Raw genomic sequence first — 20,074 nt, 5'->3', positions numbered from 1 at the left:
ATACTTTATGCGCGCTACACGTCATTCCGATCCGATGGCTGCATGGAGATAGCACGAGATAGGAGGACAAGGATCTTAGGTATTCCGCGCGTCGTTCAGGACGAGGTGCATCTCGAGCTCTCGCACACTTTCGAACCTGGTTCGCGATGGAGGCGAGGGAAAATGGGGGGAGGAGGCGAGGGAGGGAAAAGTCCAACCCCTGGTTCGCGACCCGTCGACGGAAGAAACTGCGAGCAGGGGGTCTACGGATAATCGTATAAGGATGAGTGGAAGCCGTGGAAGGTGGATGGGTATCAACTTTTGATCCTTCGGTATCTCGTACGATGGCCCCCCTTTCTCGACGAGAGCGTCTCGCTATTCAAACGGATCTAACTCGATATAAGCGGCGCTCCCCAAGGCACCCTTCCACGACACCGACGACGAGGACACCACCTATCCATCCACCTACACCTCCCTTTCGCTCGATTCTTTGGCGAAACAAGAGTATCCTCGCCGCTCGATCGGCGAATTCAATTTGCATCTCGGCTTCTATTTACCGCCCACCTTTATTGTCGTTCGGTCTTGTCTTCGTTGAAGTGGGTAGGGTGGTCTTCGATTTCGATAAAGTACTTCCGTAGTAAGATACGCGTTTGATGTCGTTCGATGGGATGGGGATTGGTTGCAGGAAAATATCTTTTCTATGATAATGGTAATTGTAAGGTAATTATTGTACATTTGATTAATCATTTTGATAATATAACGTAAAATATTCGCGATAAATTTTTAAAATTAAAATTTTAATTACGATTGATTTTGTACAAGTATAAATTTTACGATATCTACTTTCTAAAGATAGATTATGGTGGATATTAGATATATAAATTAACGAATATTTATTAAAATTTTTTATTTTTTTATAAATTTTAGATTTGTATATTAACATTCTCTATTTTTAACTTATTACGTTCGAAATTGGGGAAACGAAGATTCCTTTTTAATCGATAATCGAACAGGTAAACATTTAAATTATTAATAGTTGATATTATTTAAATTAATTATATTCGGTAATTTTTATAAAATAAATTTTTCAAATAAATCTATTTAATTGATATAATTATTAATATTAAAAAATATAAATTAATATAAAAAAGAAAAAATACGATCGATAAATTTAATAAATTTTAATATTAATTAATTATTTAATTATTACATATAATATAAATAAATTAATAAATTACATTTAGTTCGAAATTTATAGGTACGCGCGGTTTATTTATCGACATGCTCGAAGCGCGCGACCTACGATTGCCCGCTGAGCTACGGTTACCGAGTGGGGACGAGGTAAGCCAGTTTTGTTTCGACGCTTGTACTCGTTGGACGCGTAGTGATTTACGCATTTTAATTTCGTTTATAATTTAAAATTGTGCACGAATTTTGCATCCAAGATACGCACGTATTATTTTTAAGTGTTTATAGTGTATATATGTTCTATTTGTAAACGATTTTCAGTACGTTTTTTCGCGAAGTGATAGTTTTTTACATATTTTTCGTGTTTAAAATGCATACCGTTTATCGCGAGTGTTTCGATCGAAAGTACGTTTTATTCGAAACTGTTTCTTCGCGACAGTTTCATGTTTTTTTATTCGCGAATGTTGGTAAATTTCGCTGATTATAATAGATCTATTTATGAATAGAAGGAAAACGTTGGATAAAAACCACGAATAAGCTGTATAAATGCGAGAAAGCTACGAACGGTAAGTTGCATGTTTTTTGGTTACTTTTTTGATTACTGGTGGTGGTATTTTTTAAAACATTAGTTTGTACAAAAAGTATAATAATTTGGGATATTTCGATATTCGTGTACATTGATATTTATTAGTTACTTCGTTGTTTAATATACGAAATACATTTTTATTTCGTATTTTATAATAACGTATTATATTTCGTATTTGACTTCAAAATTTTTTACTTTCATTCGTTTGTATTCTTATATCTGCGTCGAATTTTGTAACTCGGATATGAGTTGCGGCCTTCTATATGTAAACACAACATATCGCGAAAAGGAAAAAATTATTTCTTAATAATACGGAGAATCGTCTTGCGAATGCTAAAAAACATTTTTCTAAAGATATTCAACAGATGGCGCCAAGAGTCATTTTTTCACTCTTTCTATCCTTTTCCTATCGTTTTTTATCCTTTCTTTACGTGTTTCATTTGCGGCACTCTGAAGATGGCGCTGATTTCACCATTTTTACCATATCTCTGTCCTTCTCCTTCATTTGTTTTCCTCGTTTATCTTTTACAAATTTATGCGTTTTAAAAATGCCCATACCTAATTAACTTTATTGTATCGTTGTCCAAATTATTGATTAAAAATTAACAAAATTTATCTTAAATTTTGTGTTAAAATTCCTTTCTCATATTTTTAAATATTAAAAATTATTTATTAGATTCTTTAAATTATAATGATATCGAAGATTTAAATATTAGAATCTCGCGTATCAAATCAAATTTTCTTTAGATACAAATTCTTGGACAACGTATCAGCAATTTCGTTCCCTTTCTTTCGTTTTAAATGAAACTTTTAAAAAATCTCTGGACTCATCTTAGGAGATTTAGGAAATATAGGAATTTAGGATTGTAATAAATGAAACGACGTTAATTTATATTTTATCGTGTTTTAATAGTAGTCATATTCAAGATCATTGCAAGAATCATTCTTCTCGATTACGCCTTAGATTATTATAAAACGATTAGAAGCCACGTATTATTTTCCCTTCTTTTTTTTTTTTCGAATCGTTATATCTTCCTTGCTAGAGTTAACGCGTTTCTTTCGATTACTCGGAAAAGAAGATTAATTAATTGCGCTTTTGCTTTCGTCGATGAGAAAGCCAATTTGACGCAACAATTGCGCAAAACGAACGACCTAGATATCTATTGGCCGATTGATATTCAACCGGAAGTGAGGCAGAAATGCGAGGTCTTTCAAATAATAAAAATAATATGAAGAAAATAGAACGGATGTGAATAATTTTTAAATATAATTATTTTAATATCTCACGATATAGATAACAGGTTGTTCGTTAAAAGCCGAGAACGTTTCGTAATTATCAAAGATCAAAGATCGATGATCTTTCTCTCCTTTATCTATACGTATGTAATGTTTATGTATACGTATGTAATATTGAAATGAAAATAATACGTCGTAACGAAAATAAAAATCATCGTAAATTCTATTCTATTGGGTGAATAGTATCAAACAATTTACAATGCATTTGATGAAAACTTTGACAAAAAATGGCAGCGATAAAAAAGTTCGCAATCCTCCAGAAACTTGGCGGAATCATGATCAGCAAAATGTGACAGGCTTTCGTCCCTGTTTCGACAGCTTGTCTCGTTGTAAAAAGAGAGCAATCGTGAAACTTTTCCATTTCAACTTGCACACGTTTACAGTAACGTAATAAAAGACGTGAAGGTATAGACTCGTCGTTGGAAGTGTATAAAACTCGATCAGAATCTCTGAAGTTTACGAGAATACTATTACGAATGCATTAAGTTATTCCACGCGTAATTCACTTTATTTCGATATATATTTTTTAATTGGAAATAAATTAACGAAAATATTATTTCGTTAATTTTTTCAAATTTCTTCCGTTTCTTTTATTATAAAATTTCTGTCGTGAATATAATTTCGACGGTATTAAATTCAATAACAGAGAAAATTCATTATTTATGGAATAACTTAATGACTTGATCTTTTTTGTTTCCCTTTTATTCGATCGATTTTTATCTCATCGAAGATTCGATAACGCGCCTTGTTTCTTTCTTTTTTTTTCTTTTTTCTTTTTTGTTCTTTTTGTAAAAAGGGAAGCACGATGTATTTAATTTATAGATTTAAAGGATCGTTCGATAAGACTTATGTGAATATTCAGCCCTATCACCGTATTTTTTAAATCGTATTATAATCTATCGGATAATTTAAGAAGAGATTTCGATAGCGAACCACTAAGCTTACGAGCATCGCGCGATTAAACTTTAGTTTGGCACTTGCATTCGTGAACTTGATTTATTTTTCTTTCATTTGTTCTATTTATTTATTTTTTTATTTTATTTTATTTTATTTTATTTTTTTTTTTTACGCGGATTTCGACACACCATAATCACACCTTCATCCTGTTTCTTTTCATTTTTTTTTTCTTTTTTTTTTTTTTTTAATTATAATCACTCGAGGAAATATCCAACTCACTTTTATACTTTCTTACATATATTCATTCTCACTTTTTTAATCTCTTTCAACCGGTCCACAATTCTACGTAACTCAGGCCTAGCTTCGTTTATCGTTTATCGTCGTTTTATAGTCACGATTCGTGTGGATCACACATCGACTGTCGCGAATTTTCTTTTCCTTTCTCTCGTTTTTTTCTAAATTTTCTCAAATTTAAATTTAAATTTAAATTTTGACGAAATCTCGTTAGAAATCCAATTTTTTTCTTTTTTTCTATATACTACTTCATTCACGGATTCGTGGAATTTTAATAACGTTTTCGACATTAGGGAAGGCAGGCAGAAGAAATAGTAATTACGTTATAGTTGAAGAAATTTCGAAACGTCATTAAAATTAACGATGCTCTCATCGGCGAGAATTAGAAACGGCAGTCGACGTGTTAATAATTTAACATTTAACAAAAAGGATTATATAAAAACTTAATCGGACATAAGTATTCGATTTATACGTATTGATCTTGCACGTATAAATTTTACGCATTGCGCTCATTTATTTATATATATATATATTTTCGTTTTCATTAATTTTTTTTTCTCATTTCTTTTCAACTATTCCCTGGTTTTTTCGTGATTTTTCTTTTTTTTTTTTTCTTTTTTTTTTTTTTGCTTTTCCTTATTTTGGTTTAATTCGTCGAGCTCATAAACGTTCAACAACGTACACTACTATACTTAATCGAATTAATATAATAATAAAACGTGTAGTAAATATAATATATATATATATAATTCTTATATATCGTGTACGTCGACAAACCATTGAAGTTTTTACCTAATTAACATCTTAATCGTGTTATATCTTCCGACTAGATCGATCATATCATAATTATTATTATTATTATTATTATTATTATTATTATTATTAGGGTTATCGTTTATTAAATGTTAATTATTATTATTATTATCGTTATCGCTAATTACATTAGAAATTTGGCGCATTTATTTTATTTTATTTTGTTTTATTTTATTTTATTTTATTTTATTTTTTTCATTTGGCATTTGTTCATTTCGCATCGATAAATAAATTCGTCCAATTTGAGCCAGACGAACGCATTGTAATTATATCTTTTTCGTTTTTCGATACATCATTCATTATATTATTTTATTTCTTTTTCTTTTCGCGTTTTCTCGAAATTTAATGTCGCGTTGAATTTTTCTCTCGTATCAATGATAATATACATATATATATATATATAGAAATATTTAATAATGAAAACGTGAAACGATGAGCTTTTTTTTCCGTTTTAATCTTCCTTTCTTCCTCCTTTTTTTTTTTTATTTATTTCGTTATCTCGATAATTTTAATTAATTTCGTAACCAGTGCGATTACCGGCAGATTGTTGTACATATAGGGAGCATTTTGTACATAAATATTCCTAGGTACGTAAGCTTGCGTTTTTTTTCGTTTCATACAAAAAGAGAAGAAACAATCGGAGCAGTGACTTATTCCGTTACAATGTATTGTCCACAAATTATATATTTTATTCTTTCGTTTAATTATCGTTATATAATATTATATAACCGGTGATCCATCGAGGAGAGAACGATGAATTGAACGAACGAATGAATTCTTCGCCATTCATTCCTATTCAAAAATAGAAAGTTCGCGTTTACATTAATATTTGCAAACGAAATTCTCACTCAAATGATTTTACCATTTGAAATCAATACAAAATTTTACACGCTTTTTCGATACAATGTTATCATTTCATCGATTCTTGTTCACATATCGCCCCGTTATATATCAACATCGTTGAAAAACTTGAACAAAGTCAACGAAACTCAATTACAAATTTTGGAAGAAGGCCCGCGTTTGAGAAGCGCGAAGAATATTTCGACGAGAAATATCAAAACCTTTGTGCAGATTTTCGATTGTTTCGATTTGTTCGAGTTCCACGTATCCGTGAAATAATAATTTCGGTAAAATCAACCGGTGAATTGTCGTCTCGATTCACACGATCTTCTTCTTTACGGTTACGGAGTTTATCGAGATCAAAGTGCACGCCTCGAATATCCCACACTTCGTCCTGGATTCAAGGTTCCTCGACACCTCGATGACTTCCGGTTCATCAGGTGGCGGTGCAGGAGCCAATGAGGCCCAGTCGTGCTCGAAACGAGATATTCGGCTGCTACTGTATGGAACACGTCAATGGATGTGTCAAAGCATGGTCCAGTAGAATAGGTGTCCCCGCAGCCAATTCCGTCCTCGCGTCGCCGAAATCGTCATCGCAGTCGAAATAATTACTCTGGAAAGAAGATGAATGAACGTTAATCAACGTTACGCGATGCGGTAATGATAATTTCCTTTCATTGATTCATTTTACGAACGATAAAACACGATTTGAAAATAATTTGGAATACGAGGAAAAGGACGAATTGGAAACTTCGACATGGAATAAATTTGAGACACGGATAATCGATAATTAATTCGGAATAATTATTTTTTTGAAATTTCAATCAAGTTATTGTTGCAACGTTTCAGCGTTGAAAATTTCTCGATGAATTGACATATGAATCCCTTTGACGATTAATTTCCAAGATCAAAGCTTTTTGACATTCAATTTCTCGGATCAAAGTTTTTCTCAACATCGAACCTCTAATGTCAAAGCTTTTTTGTTATCGGCCTCTCAAAGTCGGAGCTATTAAACACCCCCATCCCGACAGATACCGTTTCTCTCGGCCATCCGTTAAAAGGTCGAAGGTTGGAGGTTCGGAAGTCGGCGCAAAGGAAAATGTTAACCTTGGGAATTCTATGTCAGCCTTGGGAAGCCGCCCCGATGTGAAAATCCTGTGACCGTAAACGGACGAGAACGGCCGCTTTTGTCAGAAACACGAGTGATACACGAGTGAATTGAAAACGAAAAGTCTCATTTAACGAGAGTTTATACCTTGTATACCGTTTCGTGGGAAGGAAGGGAGAGATTTTCTACTCTGTCGTTAGAAAATCGCCTCGCCAGACGATTGTTCCATACGCCGTGAACTCGAGTCGCCGAAAAATCTGTTACTCGATATAAAATTTTTAATTAAATTCCGACGATCGTCGACCGAGTCGAGTTTCATCTCCGCGGCCACCATTGGAACGCCAGCTCCGATCCAAAAACTAGGGCAAAGAAATATTTACGCGCTTGGCCGGGAAAATGGGCAATCAATGGAAACTGCCCCCGCCATAATTGGTATACAGGGGGTTGGGCAATTATTCCCGGAATCGAGACAATATCCCTTTAATTTCCAAGATTATTCTCGCCGATTCGAGCTAATTACACGAGACCGTGAATAGATGCAATTACGCCGCTCTATCTTAATCGCGATTACAAAAGGGAAACTGAATTTCTATTTGAATTTCCCTCCTCGCTCCAAGGATTCACTCGCCCTTTGCGAACCGAGGATCTTTCGTGAATAATCCAGAAGACAACTTTTTTATTAGCCGCGGAATATTTCATCGCGAACTAGTTTTGACGAGTGATCCCTTTTTTTAAAGAAACGTGAAAAAGGATTTTCGAATTTGCATATTCGGTATTGTCGGTATGCACGTGGCCATTTTGAATTTCGATTAATTTTTTCGGTATAATATCGAATATGTTAAAAATATATGTTGAAGAACAAGACCAAGAATTCGTAACAAAATTTTTACCAAGATTTTATTAATCACGAGATATTTTATCGTGCGCGAACTAGTTTTGACGAGTGATCTCTTTTTTTAAAGAAACGTGAAAAAGAATGTTCGAACCTTCAATTTGCATATTCGGTATTGTCGGTATGCACGTGGCCATTTTGAATTTCGATTAATTTTTTCGGTATAATATCGAATATGTTAAAAATATATGTTGAAGAAGGAGATTTTATTAACCACGAGATATTTCACCGTGCGCGAACTAGTTTTGAGTGATCCCTTTTTTTAAAGAAACGCGAAGAAGAATTTTCGACTGTTCGAACCTTTAATTTGCATATTCTTATTATCGGTGGCTATTTTGAATTTTGATTAATTTTTTTTTGTAATATCGAGTATGTTTAAAAAAAAGAAGAGCGAAGCGAAGAATTCACAACGAGACTTTTATACCTGGCAATCGATGCATCGGCAGCTATCGGTCAACGAACAGGTAAGACCGAGGATCTCGGCGGCTTCTTTGTACAGCTCAGCGCTCGATTTCCGTTGCCTTGGAGGTGTCGCGGGCGCGCTGACTGTACCCGATAGTCTTCTACCTCTCTTCAGCCTCGAAGAGGACTCTCGAGACAAGGAGGAGGTCGACGTCGATCCTCTCCGCCGATTGTCACTGGTAAGTAACGCTCGACCCGCCGGCGAGGCGAACAATTGCAACATGTCCATATCCTGAAACCACATGTTACCCTTTTAATCCTAGAATTAATCAATTTCCATTTTGAAATTATTTACATAGATTCACAAACATTTCGTCTCTTAATTTAATTTCGTTTATCGCGTTTATTTTACGTAGCTCTGGTCCTACGTCAACTTTTAATTAAATAACGTTTGCGGTGGAAATCTTGATCGTCGATTTCCAAGATCGAAATCAAAAATTAATTTTCTCGCGAGCGTGAGAAAATTAATTCAATTAGTATTCGATTATTTTGATCCAGGGTGTAAAAATAATTGATTGGTGGGAGGAAGGGGAGCAAATTCGTTATTATTCCCCGTTCAAATTCCTCGAATTATCGTTTTAATCGGCCCGCCATCGTCGCGTTTAATTACAGCTTTATCAAAATATTCGCGCGAGTTATTAAATTATTATCGTGCGGACGCGTCTACAAAGAGTCGCCTCAACAAACAACCCCTCCGAAGGGGTTGATTGGCTTTTGTTAAGAGCGTCGGTGGTTGTTTTTTGCGCGTCTGCATCGTTGATACTCGTTAGTCCAGAGTAGTACTCGCCTTCCCCCCTCCTCGCCTCCCCCGGAAAGGGCATTATTCTCTTAACGAGGTAAGACGTACCGGCGGCGAGTGCTCTTGTCTCGTTCGTTTCCGTATCGGAAGCATCCTCTTTGAGACTTTTTCACCGCGAGCACGCCCAAGGCGAAAAAAAAAAAAAGGATTTTTCTAACTATGCGCAGCATCCAAATGTCCGTGCACTCTTTCTTACCGCCGACAGAAAAGAAACGGCCGAAAGGAATTCTTTATTCGTTGGTGCATTGTCAAATGAGAGCGAGACGAGAGTATTCTTCTCTTTTAATCCTTTGACACGTCGGATGTTTCGAGGCGATTAATACTAGATAAAAAATAGGGTAACTTTTAACTTTCCCTCTCTATCTCTCTCTTTCTCTTTTACCTTTTATTTTTCCATGCGTCATATAATTATAAATTAATTTCGCGAGAGATTCGTGGAATTTTGTTATTTGCGAAAAAGAGGTTATGATTTAGATAGAATACGTTGTCGTGAAAAATCAAGTTCGGTTCGGGCGTAGAATGTAAGAACTTACGACTCGTTTAAAAGGGAAGAAAAAAAGGGGGAAAGAGAGAAGAAATAGAAAGTTGGTTTTGAAACTCAAAGTAGAGAGGTTGGTTCAAGAATGGGTAACTTAATCCTCGACTCCTCCTGTTCACTCCGTTAATTAGCAAGCCTCAAAAGGGTGCTCGCGTAATTCTTTGCGCTAATTTGCATAATACTATAACAAGCAACCACGGATTTTACCATGGAAATTAGAAATTACAGCCACTTTAAACCGTTCTGCCCGTTCTTCCGATGAAAGGGATCTGTGTGATTTTCCGCGCCAACGAAAAATTGAACTTCCAAGAGCTTTAAACAAAACCGCCCTGTACAAGCCTTGACAACACCTTGTCCGAAAACTTCTCTTCTGGCCGTCCCCTGTCTCCCCCTCTTTATTTGATGATCGAATTTCACGTAGGAGGGAGGGTGGGTCGCTTAATTATCGGATCATTAAAAAATCCAGCCTCCGGTTAATAATAAATCCGACGGGACAAACGCGTTATTACAAAGAGGGAGAACTATTTCGCCGGAAGAAAATAATTGGAACTGGATGCCCGACTTACGTGCGAAGGAACTCGTGAAGATTTTCACGCGTCGTGATAATTCGACGTTGATAAGCGACAAAATCCGATGAAAAATATTTTCCAGCGAGGGGTTGGAACGTGGTGCACGGATATTCGTTTTATCTCAGAGATATTTCCTTCTGAAAAAATTCAGACGGAATTGGCGAGGAGGATGAGAATATAGGATTACAGAATCAGAATTATCGGAAATCTTTTTTTCGCCAAGAGCTTAAAATTCGCATCGAATTCGACATTCGTGGTTTTATTAATTCGGCAACGATAAATCGATCGTTAAACTGGCGCGTCGTGGGGAAAAAGTAAATTTTCTATAATAGGGGGAGAGAAGGGGGAGGGGGGAGGGGGAGGCTGAATATTGAAAAGGGCGATAATGAAATTGTTAGAAAATCGTGAATCATCTGGACGTTCCCGTAACTTCTTTACCAAGTTTAAACTTGGAAAACGCGCCGTAAAAGCATGGTAGGAACGTTTTTAACGTTTTTATAGAAGATTGTGCGAGTAGTTAAGAGTGCATCGATCGTGCAACTTAAATCGTGACTTTGTGTTCGGTATAAAATACATCTAAAGAAGAAGAAAATATTCATATCAAAGTGAAAAAAAAAAAGTAAGAAAAGAAATATCCGATAAGCACAGTGTTTCATAAAACACGATTCTTTCGAATCAAGATTCTCGATGACGAAAAAGAACAAAATGACAAATCCTGTGCAAAAAAAAAAAAAGAAAATAATACCGATTTATTAATCGTCCAAATGTGTTATTCATCTCGACGTTACATCATTATTAAATCCGATATTTGCGATAATTTCGAAGCGAAACCTTTTCGCGCAATTATTTTATCGCGATGATATTTGCATACGTTATCGAGAATCTGAGCGGAATCGTGCAATCGGGAGAGAGCATGGAAAATACACATGGGTTAAAAGCCTTTTTGCCCCGGGGCCCCCAAGCTTTCCAACTATTATTAACCATAAACGTTCAGTGAAAGGGGAGAGGATGCGCTTTTAAAGCTCTGGTTCACCGGCACGGAATCTTCGCTGGAAACGATTCCGCTGTTCCACCAGAAAGAGTTTTAATGCGTTCCCCGCTATTTGCTTTCCGCGAAAGAATCGTAAAAATGATTCGACTCGATCCGCTTCTCGTTTAAGAAGTTTTTCCGTAATCTCTTCAACGTTGGACAAACGTTAACAAACGTTCCGATCGTTGAATCGGAGGAAATTGAGAAAAATCGAGAAAATTTCTATTTAATCTCGCGTTTGTACTTTGTACTTGTTTACGTATACACATAAACGCGTGCAACTTGATTATAATTCCGCGATAGACGGAAGATCGATCAAGCTTTGTCGTCACAGAAATGTACTTGTCATCTCTGGAAGAGTTTTTTATCGAGGATATATTAAAAAATTCGAAAGTTTTCGATAGATCTATGACGATATTTGATCGCGAATCCGCAAATGACGGGAAATCAATCAAAGGTTTATCATCGTAGATTTATCCCTTGTCGTTTCTCTTGTCAATCGCGTGAAATGTATAATAAAAAAACGTTTTACCCTTCACGCGAGAGAATTGAAAAATTCGAGATTCAAATCTTGCACGATCAGCGTGGAACGTCCACGAATCGCGATTAAAAGTAATCGAAAAGATTCGGATAAGTTTCTTTCCATTTTTTGTTTTATACATTCCGTTCGCAAGGATACGACGATTGTCTTTGCACTTGCACGGGGATAAATCTTGATTAAATGATTTTTGCCAGACCAGAGTTGGCGCAAACTTTGACTTAAGGCTGCTCGTATTTGAAATGATTCCGGAGGGAAGTTTCTCTTCATCAGGGTGGAAAGAATTCTTCTCTTTGGTCCGCGGTGCAAAGAGTTAATATTTGGCCGGCTGGTCAAAGTTTAAGTCGTTCCGGGAGACTAACTCACGGTAGATTTAAGTTTCGCGAACGGTGTTGGGGGAGCGGAGATTAGAGCGGAACCCGTTGAAAATACAACGGAAGGGAGGAATGTGAATGCAAATCTGACAGTTTTATTTGTCACCGCGTCAAGGATACCGAAACTTTGGAAACTCGCGAAAATATTCCGGCAACGTTTCGTCGTTTCAACTCCCTTCGAGAAATCTTAAATATCCTTGAGATTAAATTTTCCTTCCTTCGAACATCAATCCTCATTCATACCGTTCGAATCATTTTTAATTAAACGTTATAGTTTCGATTAAAACTCTCTAGAAATTACACGTAAATATTCTCCCTTTCTCGATCGATTCGTCTAATATCGAAATCTTCGCAGAGGAAAAGATTTTCGCATCCCAGTAGTGACGTTTTTTCGAATAAAAAAGAAAGAGAAAAAAATCAGCGTAAAATGTCAGAAGATTGTTTCATGGCCCGAATGGATCCTTCCTCCCATTCGGGCAATTGGCCGAATCTTTATTTCCACCGCGGCTAAAGAAGCCCCCGGAGGAAACGTCGTCCCCAGAATCGAGGGACAAAAGAGTGAGCGAGTGGACAGAAAATGGCAAAGGAATCAAATGCCGGGAGATAACAAGCAGAAAGCTGATTCGATGTACCCGTGTGCCCGGGCCAGAGTCCACGATATTCCATCGGGAAACGTATCCACGTCTCCGCTCTCGTATTTCGTTCCACCGACCTCACTCGCGCCAACTTTCCCTCCAATCCTTCGCCACTGATAAATAGCTCGGCCTGGAAGGGCGAGTTAACAGCGGCTACGATCCTTTTTCCACGGAAATTCCTTCCATCGCGATATACGCGTTTCGAATCGCGATCGAGAACACCTTGAAATTCACGAGTCACGTTTGATGGAAATTTCGTGTTCACGCGGAAAATCAGATATTCCCCGATTGAAAGCTATAACGTTACCGTTTCAATCAAGCGGAAGGATCGAGTTACGTGACGTTTAACCGCCATTATGGATCGAATTTTTTCTCCAATAGTCTCCTCCCCTCCCCTTTTTCCCTTTCCCTTTTCCTTCTTTTCTTTTTTTTCGTTCCATTCGATGGAAGAAAGCACGTTGCACGTTTTCCAACCTGGGATCGGTAATCGAACCGATTTCCTTCGTTGCTGATATTTCTTTCCCTCGGAAATAAGAGGCTTTTTAACGTTCACCCGGGCCGCGAATCCTATCGTTTCTATAACGGTTACCCAACTGTGCTAAGATGTTTATCAACACGCCTATCCCGGAATGAATTTACTTCCGCCAAGTTTCCAGGCTGCTGCTCTCCGAAAGTTTCTCCGTACGCCGGTGCACACTGTCAATAGGGTTCCGTGTTTGCGAAAGCCCATCGGTAAATATTTCCATCAATCCCCCCCTCCTTTTCTTCCTTTCTTTTTATTCGGATCGAGAAAAAAGTTTCTTGGAAACTTCTAACGTGGGTAGATTTGTACAGGGTGATGCGCGATAAATGCATTCGTTCGACGTTTTCATTTTGTTTCTCGATGTATATATATATATAGCTCACTTGTCACTAGATTTTCACACGTTCAAAACGTACGCGTCAGTGAGATCTGTCCAACTATTGCGCCGTGAAAAAAAAAAAATGTAAACGAGTGTAAAAGGGTTTTCTTTTGCACGTTAACGTTCGAGTATCGTCAACAATATGCACAGTTGTTTTGGATTTCATTGTGTTTTTCACCGTTTTACATTTGTTTTCTCTACCAATATATATAAAATTCGATATACGAAATAATTTTTCTTTGATTTTAGTACAGGCAAAATACTTGAAAACTATGAATATTTACGAATAAACATTTAAACATCGTGCAGGCCAATCAACGAATGTGGCCACACATTTATAAATATCGCACAAGAATCTCATCGCAAGTGAAGTATTTTTCAAACTCCGGGATGAATTTATTTACGCGAAATATAAACGCAATCCGGATTAAACGACACGGCAAACGCTTTATGCTACAAGCTAATTAACGCGAATACGACTGATTGATCGATTCAATACGGAACGGCGAGATGCCGGAAATTCAATGTCTATGTCACCACGGGATCCCACCCCCCGAGATTCCTGCAAATTACATTCAGCCTTGTGTACACGGTACACGAAACATCGTGTACACCTATCCCTATACACGAATAACCCGATACACACGCAAACAGGCGAGCTTCCACGGTTCTGTACTTAAGGTCCGCGATTTACTTACATATACGCTGCCTTGGTTGGAATATTCTATCTGCCGTTTCGAGAAATAATAACGTTTCATCGTATCTCGTTACCAATAAATTGGAATATTTCAATCTCTGCGAAGTTTGCACGCGGATTGGAATTTCCTATTTTAATTGATGACGTCTAATTGATGCGCACGATCGTGAACGAACGTCAAGTGAATCTTTCCAATAAATGGAAACGCGCGTTTTCTATTCTTCTATTTTTGTTTTACGAAGCACGCTCTTCGAAATTCGATATTAGAGAAATTCGGCATTAGATATAATATAAGCGTTAAATAAAAGATGGAAAATTCCTCGAGTTAATATTCGCGATTGAGTCTCATTATTCATCGAATAAATTTTCCATACGTTTCGTGATAAATTAAAAATATACATATTTTGTCGAAACGAGCGACGAAAACAAGAACGATATCGAACGAGAGGAGAGGAAAATTTTTTTTTCCTTCTGTCTCTCCATCTTGCACAATCTTGTCGGAAAAAGAGACAATGCCACGATCACAGGTCATTTCTACCCTTCTCTCCAATTTCGACCGCGCGTGCCTCCTAATAAAGATCTTCCGTCGATTCTCCACCCTTAATTACCACCCTTAACACTACCACCATTCTCTCTCCTTCTCGATGTCATCTTCAAATTCCGAGCGAGGTCGAAGCGTTTCGTTCGCGTTATCGTTGGCGATTAGGAAATTGTTTCAATCTGAAGTCAGGGGTCTCCGATAATAGATTGAGAGAACGAAATCGAACGAAACAAGGCCACATTCGATACACGCGGATACTTTTTTAACTCTCATTTACGCACACGAGAGAATTACCACCGCTCGATCCACATCGTTAATTCGACTTGTTAACCTACCCTCTCCCCCCTCGCCAACCCCTCGCGTCGAGGGAAACCGAAATCGACTGGCGCTAACGAGCAGGCTTCATTTGTTCGACGACTAATTAACTTAATTCATAAACCCGGCCGTGTTTCGCTCCGAGGATTTCGGTATTTTTCTGTAACCCGGCAGATGTTGCGGATAATTGAGTGGCCTGTTTCGTTCGATGGACAATGATATGCGCACACCGTGCACGATTTAACAGGTGATTAATCTCGAATGGTAAAATGGATCGCATTGGATGGAACGAAACTGTGCGCGTGAAACTGACACGTGTATTTTTTTTTCTTCTTTTTTTTTTTATGCAATTATCCGCATAGGAAGATCGGATTAACTAACATGGCCGGTTCAATTATAGTTAATTTACTCGGCGGGAATGACGTGTGTCACGCATCATCGGATTTCTTATTTTAGTCGAGAGGAAATTTTTCTTTCCTTTTTTTTTTTTTTACTATTTCATATCCGGATTTTTCTTTCGTATAACAAGCGTTCGATGCAATCGAATGTCTGTGTGAAATTGAAACAGCTATTTTGAATTTCATTGCACTTTTCACCGTATCACTCTTTTTCTATCAAAAATTTATATCAGCATTTGGGGAATCTGTTTTGATTTGGTTTTTCAATGGCAAATTCAAATGTGTTAATAACATTTGTTATTATTAGTTGCAAGTTGAAGAAACTTTTTTTAAATAAATCGTCATTGGAAAATTACGAAGGGAAGGAATATTTGCAATATCAATATTTGTAATATTAATTGATTATACGTGGAATGTTAAAAGACTAATATCTTAGCTAACGAGAAGAATAAATTTTGATCGGTTCACTGACGAGGATAATTAAGGCGCTCGCGTCAGACTTAGTACCTCTCCCGTGAATAGAATATTTCATGCTCTTTCAATTATGGAAACGATATAAATTCTTTCTCTCTCTCTTTTTCATCGTTAACCCGGAACAAAGGGGATAGCTGCAATTTATCCGAAAAGTAGAGTGCACTATATATATATATATATATATTCTCGTTACGTTCCTCTTGCAGTTCACACCTCGTTAATATTACAAGCGGTATCGATTCAATTTATTCACGAAATTTACGCGTTCTCGTTGTTTCATCCCAATTGTCGCGAGAAAATTCCCCACCGCTGCGCGAGCGTGCCCGATTATTATTAAATTCGACTGTTAATCAAAATACGCGGTCTGCGAGTTTTAATTGGAAACAAAGTCGAACGATCCGGTATCGTCGAATTTAATTAAATTCCCGGCGAATCGTTCGATTTTCCGCTCGTGTTTCCGCGATGAACGTGAATCGAAGATAACGCTTGTTTCTGACTTTTGCGTTTCTATCGTCGGATTCATCAATCAAACAATTTGTACAATCTTCGTGGAACTCGTTTCGAACGAATTTTATTTAACTTCGTAGCTTTTCTAACGCCCCCGTACAATTGGAAATTTTACTCGCTAGCGCGAATATTACAAGCAGCCCTTGTGCAAAATTTAAACGCAGAGCAAAGAAAGCATTATATATAGATTCGAGGAACGAGGGAAAACTCTGTTTCTTCGTAAAAATTTTATATTGCGCGAACAGTTTTGCAGTTTTAATCACAAGCTACTGATAAAATCCTTAAAGCGAATTAGCTTTAAGTCGAATTGTAAAAGAGAAATGCGTGGCCTACAATTCGTGACTAATGGTTAATTGAAATTATCATGCAAGGGATGGGCATTACCTTTGGGTTGGAAATTAATATCGCAAAAGGTTAAATTATTTTGAATCGCAGGGACCTGAAGGGGCTAAATTAATTGCCGTTTTACGTGGCGCGCGTGCCGTTTCCAGTTTTAAAATTCTCGAAATTAAATTACGCACGTTTCGAAATTGAAAATGCCCAGTTTTGCCGATCGATCGGCCGATTATTTCCTATGTGCCTTGGCCGCACGTTCCAATCGGACGTCAAAGCGGATCGGGTCGATCTTTCCTCCCCTCCCCCTCCCCCCGTGTGTGTGTTCAACAACCGTATTAATTTCGAAACCGTGAAACGCAATTACGGTATCACCCGGCAGCAATCGACTTGAACGAACGAGAACAAGGGAGGTCGGATAGTCGAGTAACAACGGCGACTAACTGGCTTGTTCGAAATCGTACTCACCGGCAGCGATTCAGGAGTGTGGTCCAGCACATATATGTTGTTCGTGTATCCATATAACATCGTGTCCAGATCTGAAATCCAAGGAGCGAGCAGAACATTAAATTGGATCCAAGCATTGGCGGCCGCGGAGTACTAACGCTATGCATAGTTAGCCAACTGTGCTACGCCCAATGTTCCAATTACCAGCGAACCTACCTGAAAAGGGTTCTTATCAAACGTGTCTCCTGTTTCCACGCTATATACGGAAATATCGAATAAATGGAAGGAGGATCGTAAAATTGGATCCTGGGTTGTTTCATAGTTTCTCTATTGGAGAACACGGTATCTAAGATCGGTATCAGGATATCGTCGATTCGTAAGACAAAGATAAAGATACGGTGGAACGGATTCGATCGATATTTTTCTCTATTTTTTTCTTTTTTTTTTATCGCGTCGATAATCGGATAAACTTTTTCAAGATAGTCGATTGATTTAAAGTCGATGGGTTCGTTAATAAGTTCGGTCGTTGCATAACGAAGATAAAAACTAATTTCACGTTTAGCGGCCGGTTGGCTATGCCAGCGGCTATACCAACTCCTACGTTAATGCGAATTTTTTAGAAACTTTAACGAACTTTCTTCCCCGGGAGAAACCCGCTTAGAAGGCGACTGGGTTTATCGATGGAAACATAATTAGGTGTGGACCACGGGCTTTGATAAAACTTTGTCGCGATCACGGATATCGATCGAGCTTGAAAATACCGAAGTTCGAAAAAAAAAAATTAATCTCGGGGAAAAAAGAGAGGAAGAAGAAACTCGATTAAGATGCGAAACGTTAAATCGTATATAAGATGGGCTGCGAAAATAGGGGAGAAGGATGGAATGGTATCGTGATAGGCGGCGACCGGGAACGGAAAAGCCATTCTGTATCAATACTTGGAGAATATACGATCCTAATGCCTCTCAGGGAACACTTGCAAACATCGATATATCACGCGGGATCCAGGAACGAGGGCGATTTATGCGCTGAAATCTCAGACCGTGAGCTCAGGGAACGGAACAATTTTTCAGAATTATTACCCGGGGTATGCGGCTGTCTGTCGATGAACGAGAGCCACTTCGGCCTCGATCGCGATTCATTTCCATGCGAAAGGTCTTTTGTCCCACTCCCACCGCCACCGTTATATTCCGCCACGCACACCAACGCCCAATGAATATTCCGTCCGAGGAATCAATCGGATTCGAAGGCCATCGGTGGTATATCGCCCGATATTTCGTTCATTGTTCACGCTTAGAAGTGACACTCGATTTTCCATGTGCCGTGTACCGATCGTTCGAAACCAGTCTCGATAATTTTACCAAAGGCCAATACCTGATTTATATATATATATCCCATTCTACGTGGATTCGCGCCACGAAATTCGGAATCACGATTTGATAAAATCGATGAAAAAGTTTGTCGATATTTGATGAATGGTGCACGCACGAAAAGCATGGCAAATACATTTACACAACGCCTTAATGTATTATATGTGATGTATATACATATATATACATATGATCGTGTTAATGATCGTATTTTAATGGCATTCCAGCTGTCTGATCGCGTATCGCGTTATCTTGCCAACGAAATATCGCAACGTATAAAATATTCTGGACGAATAAATCCTGGTGTTCGCGTTGTTTGACCAACGACGTTCCTATTTCACTCTATCAAATATTGCAATACTATTATTAACGTTACGACAAATATTAATTTCTTTTTTTTTTTTTTACAGATACTAATACGAATAATATAGCGATATATAAATTCGATGAATACGAGGGCGATAATAAATATTCGCGATATCGTTTTTGCTTCGTCATAGGAACCATCCCATTTGTCCTAGTTTCAGAATGACGTCGTAAGATACGATTAATCAACGATTTTAACAGCGTTTCAGAAATTTCCACGCACCTAGTGAATCATGGTATAAATTTCCATTAATCAAACGCATCCAGGAAACGAGAAAAAAAGGGAGAGAACGGAGAGAAGAAAAAAAAGAAAATACAGAGAAGTCGAATAATTATTGTTGCCACGTTTCACAATTAAACGAGCATTCCCTGTGAAATTTTTCGGTGACGCGTTACGGGGGACCAGGTTTCCGGTTAGCTAATTCCAAGCGCAGCTTTTGACCGAGGGCAGCACAATCGAGCCGGAAATAACGAATGAATTTATCCTGGCGACTGTTGTGCGCCATCTCCCCCTCCCTCTCCCACGAACGCTCACGTACACGCTGTATATAACGTTATTATTCATAACCCTTTTTTTTTCTTTCCTCCTATTCTCTGTCTGCTCTTCTCCGCCTCTTTCTTCTCGCCGATTCTCTCGTGCACTCGTTTCATAACGAACGTTAATTATCGTTCGAAAATTTATCGCTCCTCGTTTCGATATTTCGTTCGTTCCCCGAATCGTCGCGACCTCGTTCAATTTCGACTCGTTATGGCATAACGAAAACGAGACGATCATCGTTTACGGAAGAGAAATTCTAATTTCCAATCGCAGTTGATAAGAAACTCGAAAGGAGAAACTCAGAGCTTGGTTTTGCAGATCGAATGATAGTCATCGAGGACGGAGAAAAGT

At 37.7% G+C, this 20,074-nt stretch overlaps 2 protein-coding genes across 8 annotated transcripts in view; one reads left to right on the top strand and one right to left on the bottom strand.

Annotated features, from left to right (window-relative positions):
* The first annotated feature begins 1,327 nt into the window (after positions 1-1,327).
* Positions 1,328-20,074, top strand: part of LOC108000195 (uncharacterized) — a 149,612-nt gene continuing 130,865 nt past the window's right edge. For 2 of the 3 annotated variants that reach the window (XM_062083827.1, XM_062083829.1), the window contains exon 1: positions 1,328-1,733. The gene's annotated coding sequence lies outside the window, so the exon portion shown is untranslated. Of the gene's footprint in view, positions 1,734-8,391; positions 8,535-20,074 lie in introns of those variants that run through there. The other variant, XM_062083828.1, reaches the window with a different exon arrangement.
* LOC107996214 (uncharacterized) overlaps positions 3,795-20,074 on the bottom strand; it is a 133,730-nt gene continuing 117,450 nt past the window's right edge. For 4 of the 5 annotated variants that reach the window (XM_062083831.1, XM_062083832.1, XM_017054164.3 and 1 more), the window contains 3 exons: positions 17,474-17,544; positions 8,318-8,587; positions 3,795-6,506 (listed from right to left, as the gene is read on the bottom strand). In XM_062083831.1, coding sequence (XP_061939815.1) covers positions 6,390-6,506; positions 8,318-8,587; positions 17,474-17,544 — 458 coding nt within the window. In that variant the 3' untranslated portion in view covers positions 3,795-6,389. Of the gene's footprint in view, positions 6,507-8,317; positions 8,588-14,438; positions 14,516-17,473; positions 17,545-20,074 lie in introns of those variants that run through there. The other variant, XM_062083834.1, reaches the window with a different exon arrangement.

This window comes from Apis cerana, linkage group LG13, assembly GCF_029169275.1.
Source record: "Apis cerana isolate GH-2021 linkage group LG13, AcerK_1.0, whole genome shotgun sequence".
Taxonomy (NCBI): Eukaryota; Metazoa; Arthropoda; class Insecta; order Hymenoptera; family Apidae; genus Apis; species Apis cerana.
Note: the sequence above shows the minus strand (reverse complement) of the source record. Positions and strands in the feature narration are given on the sequence as shown.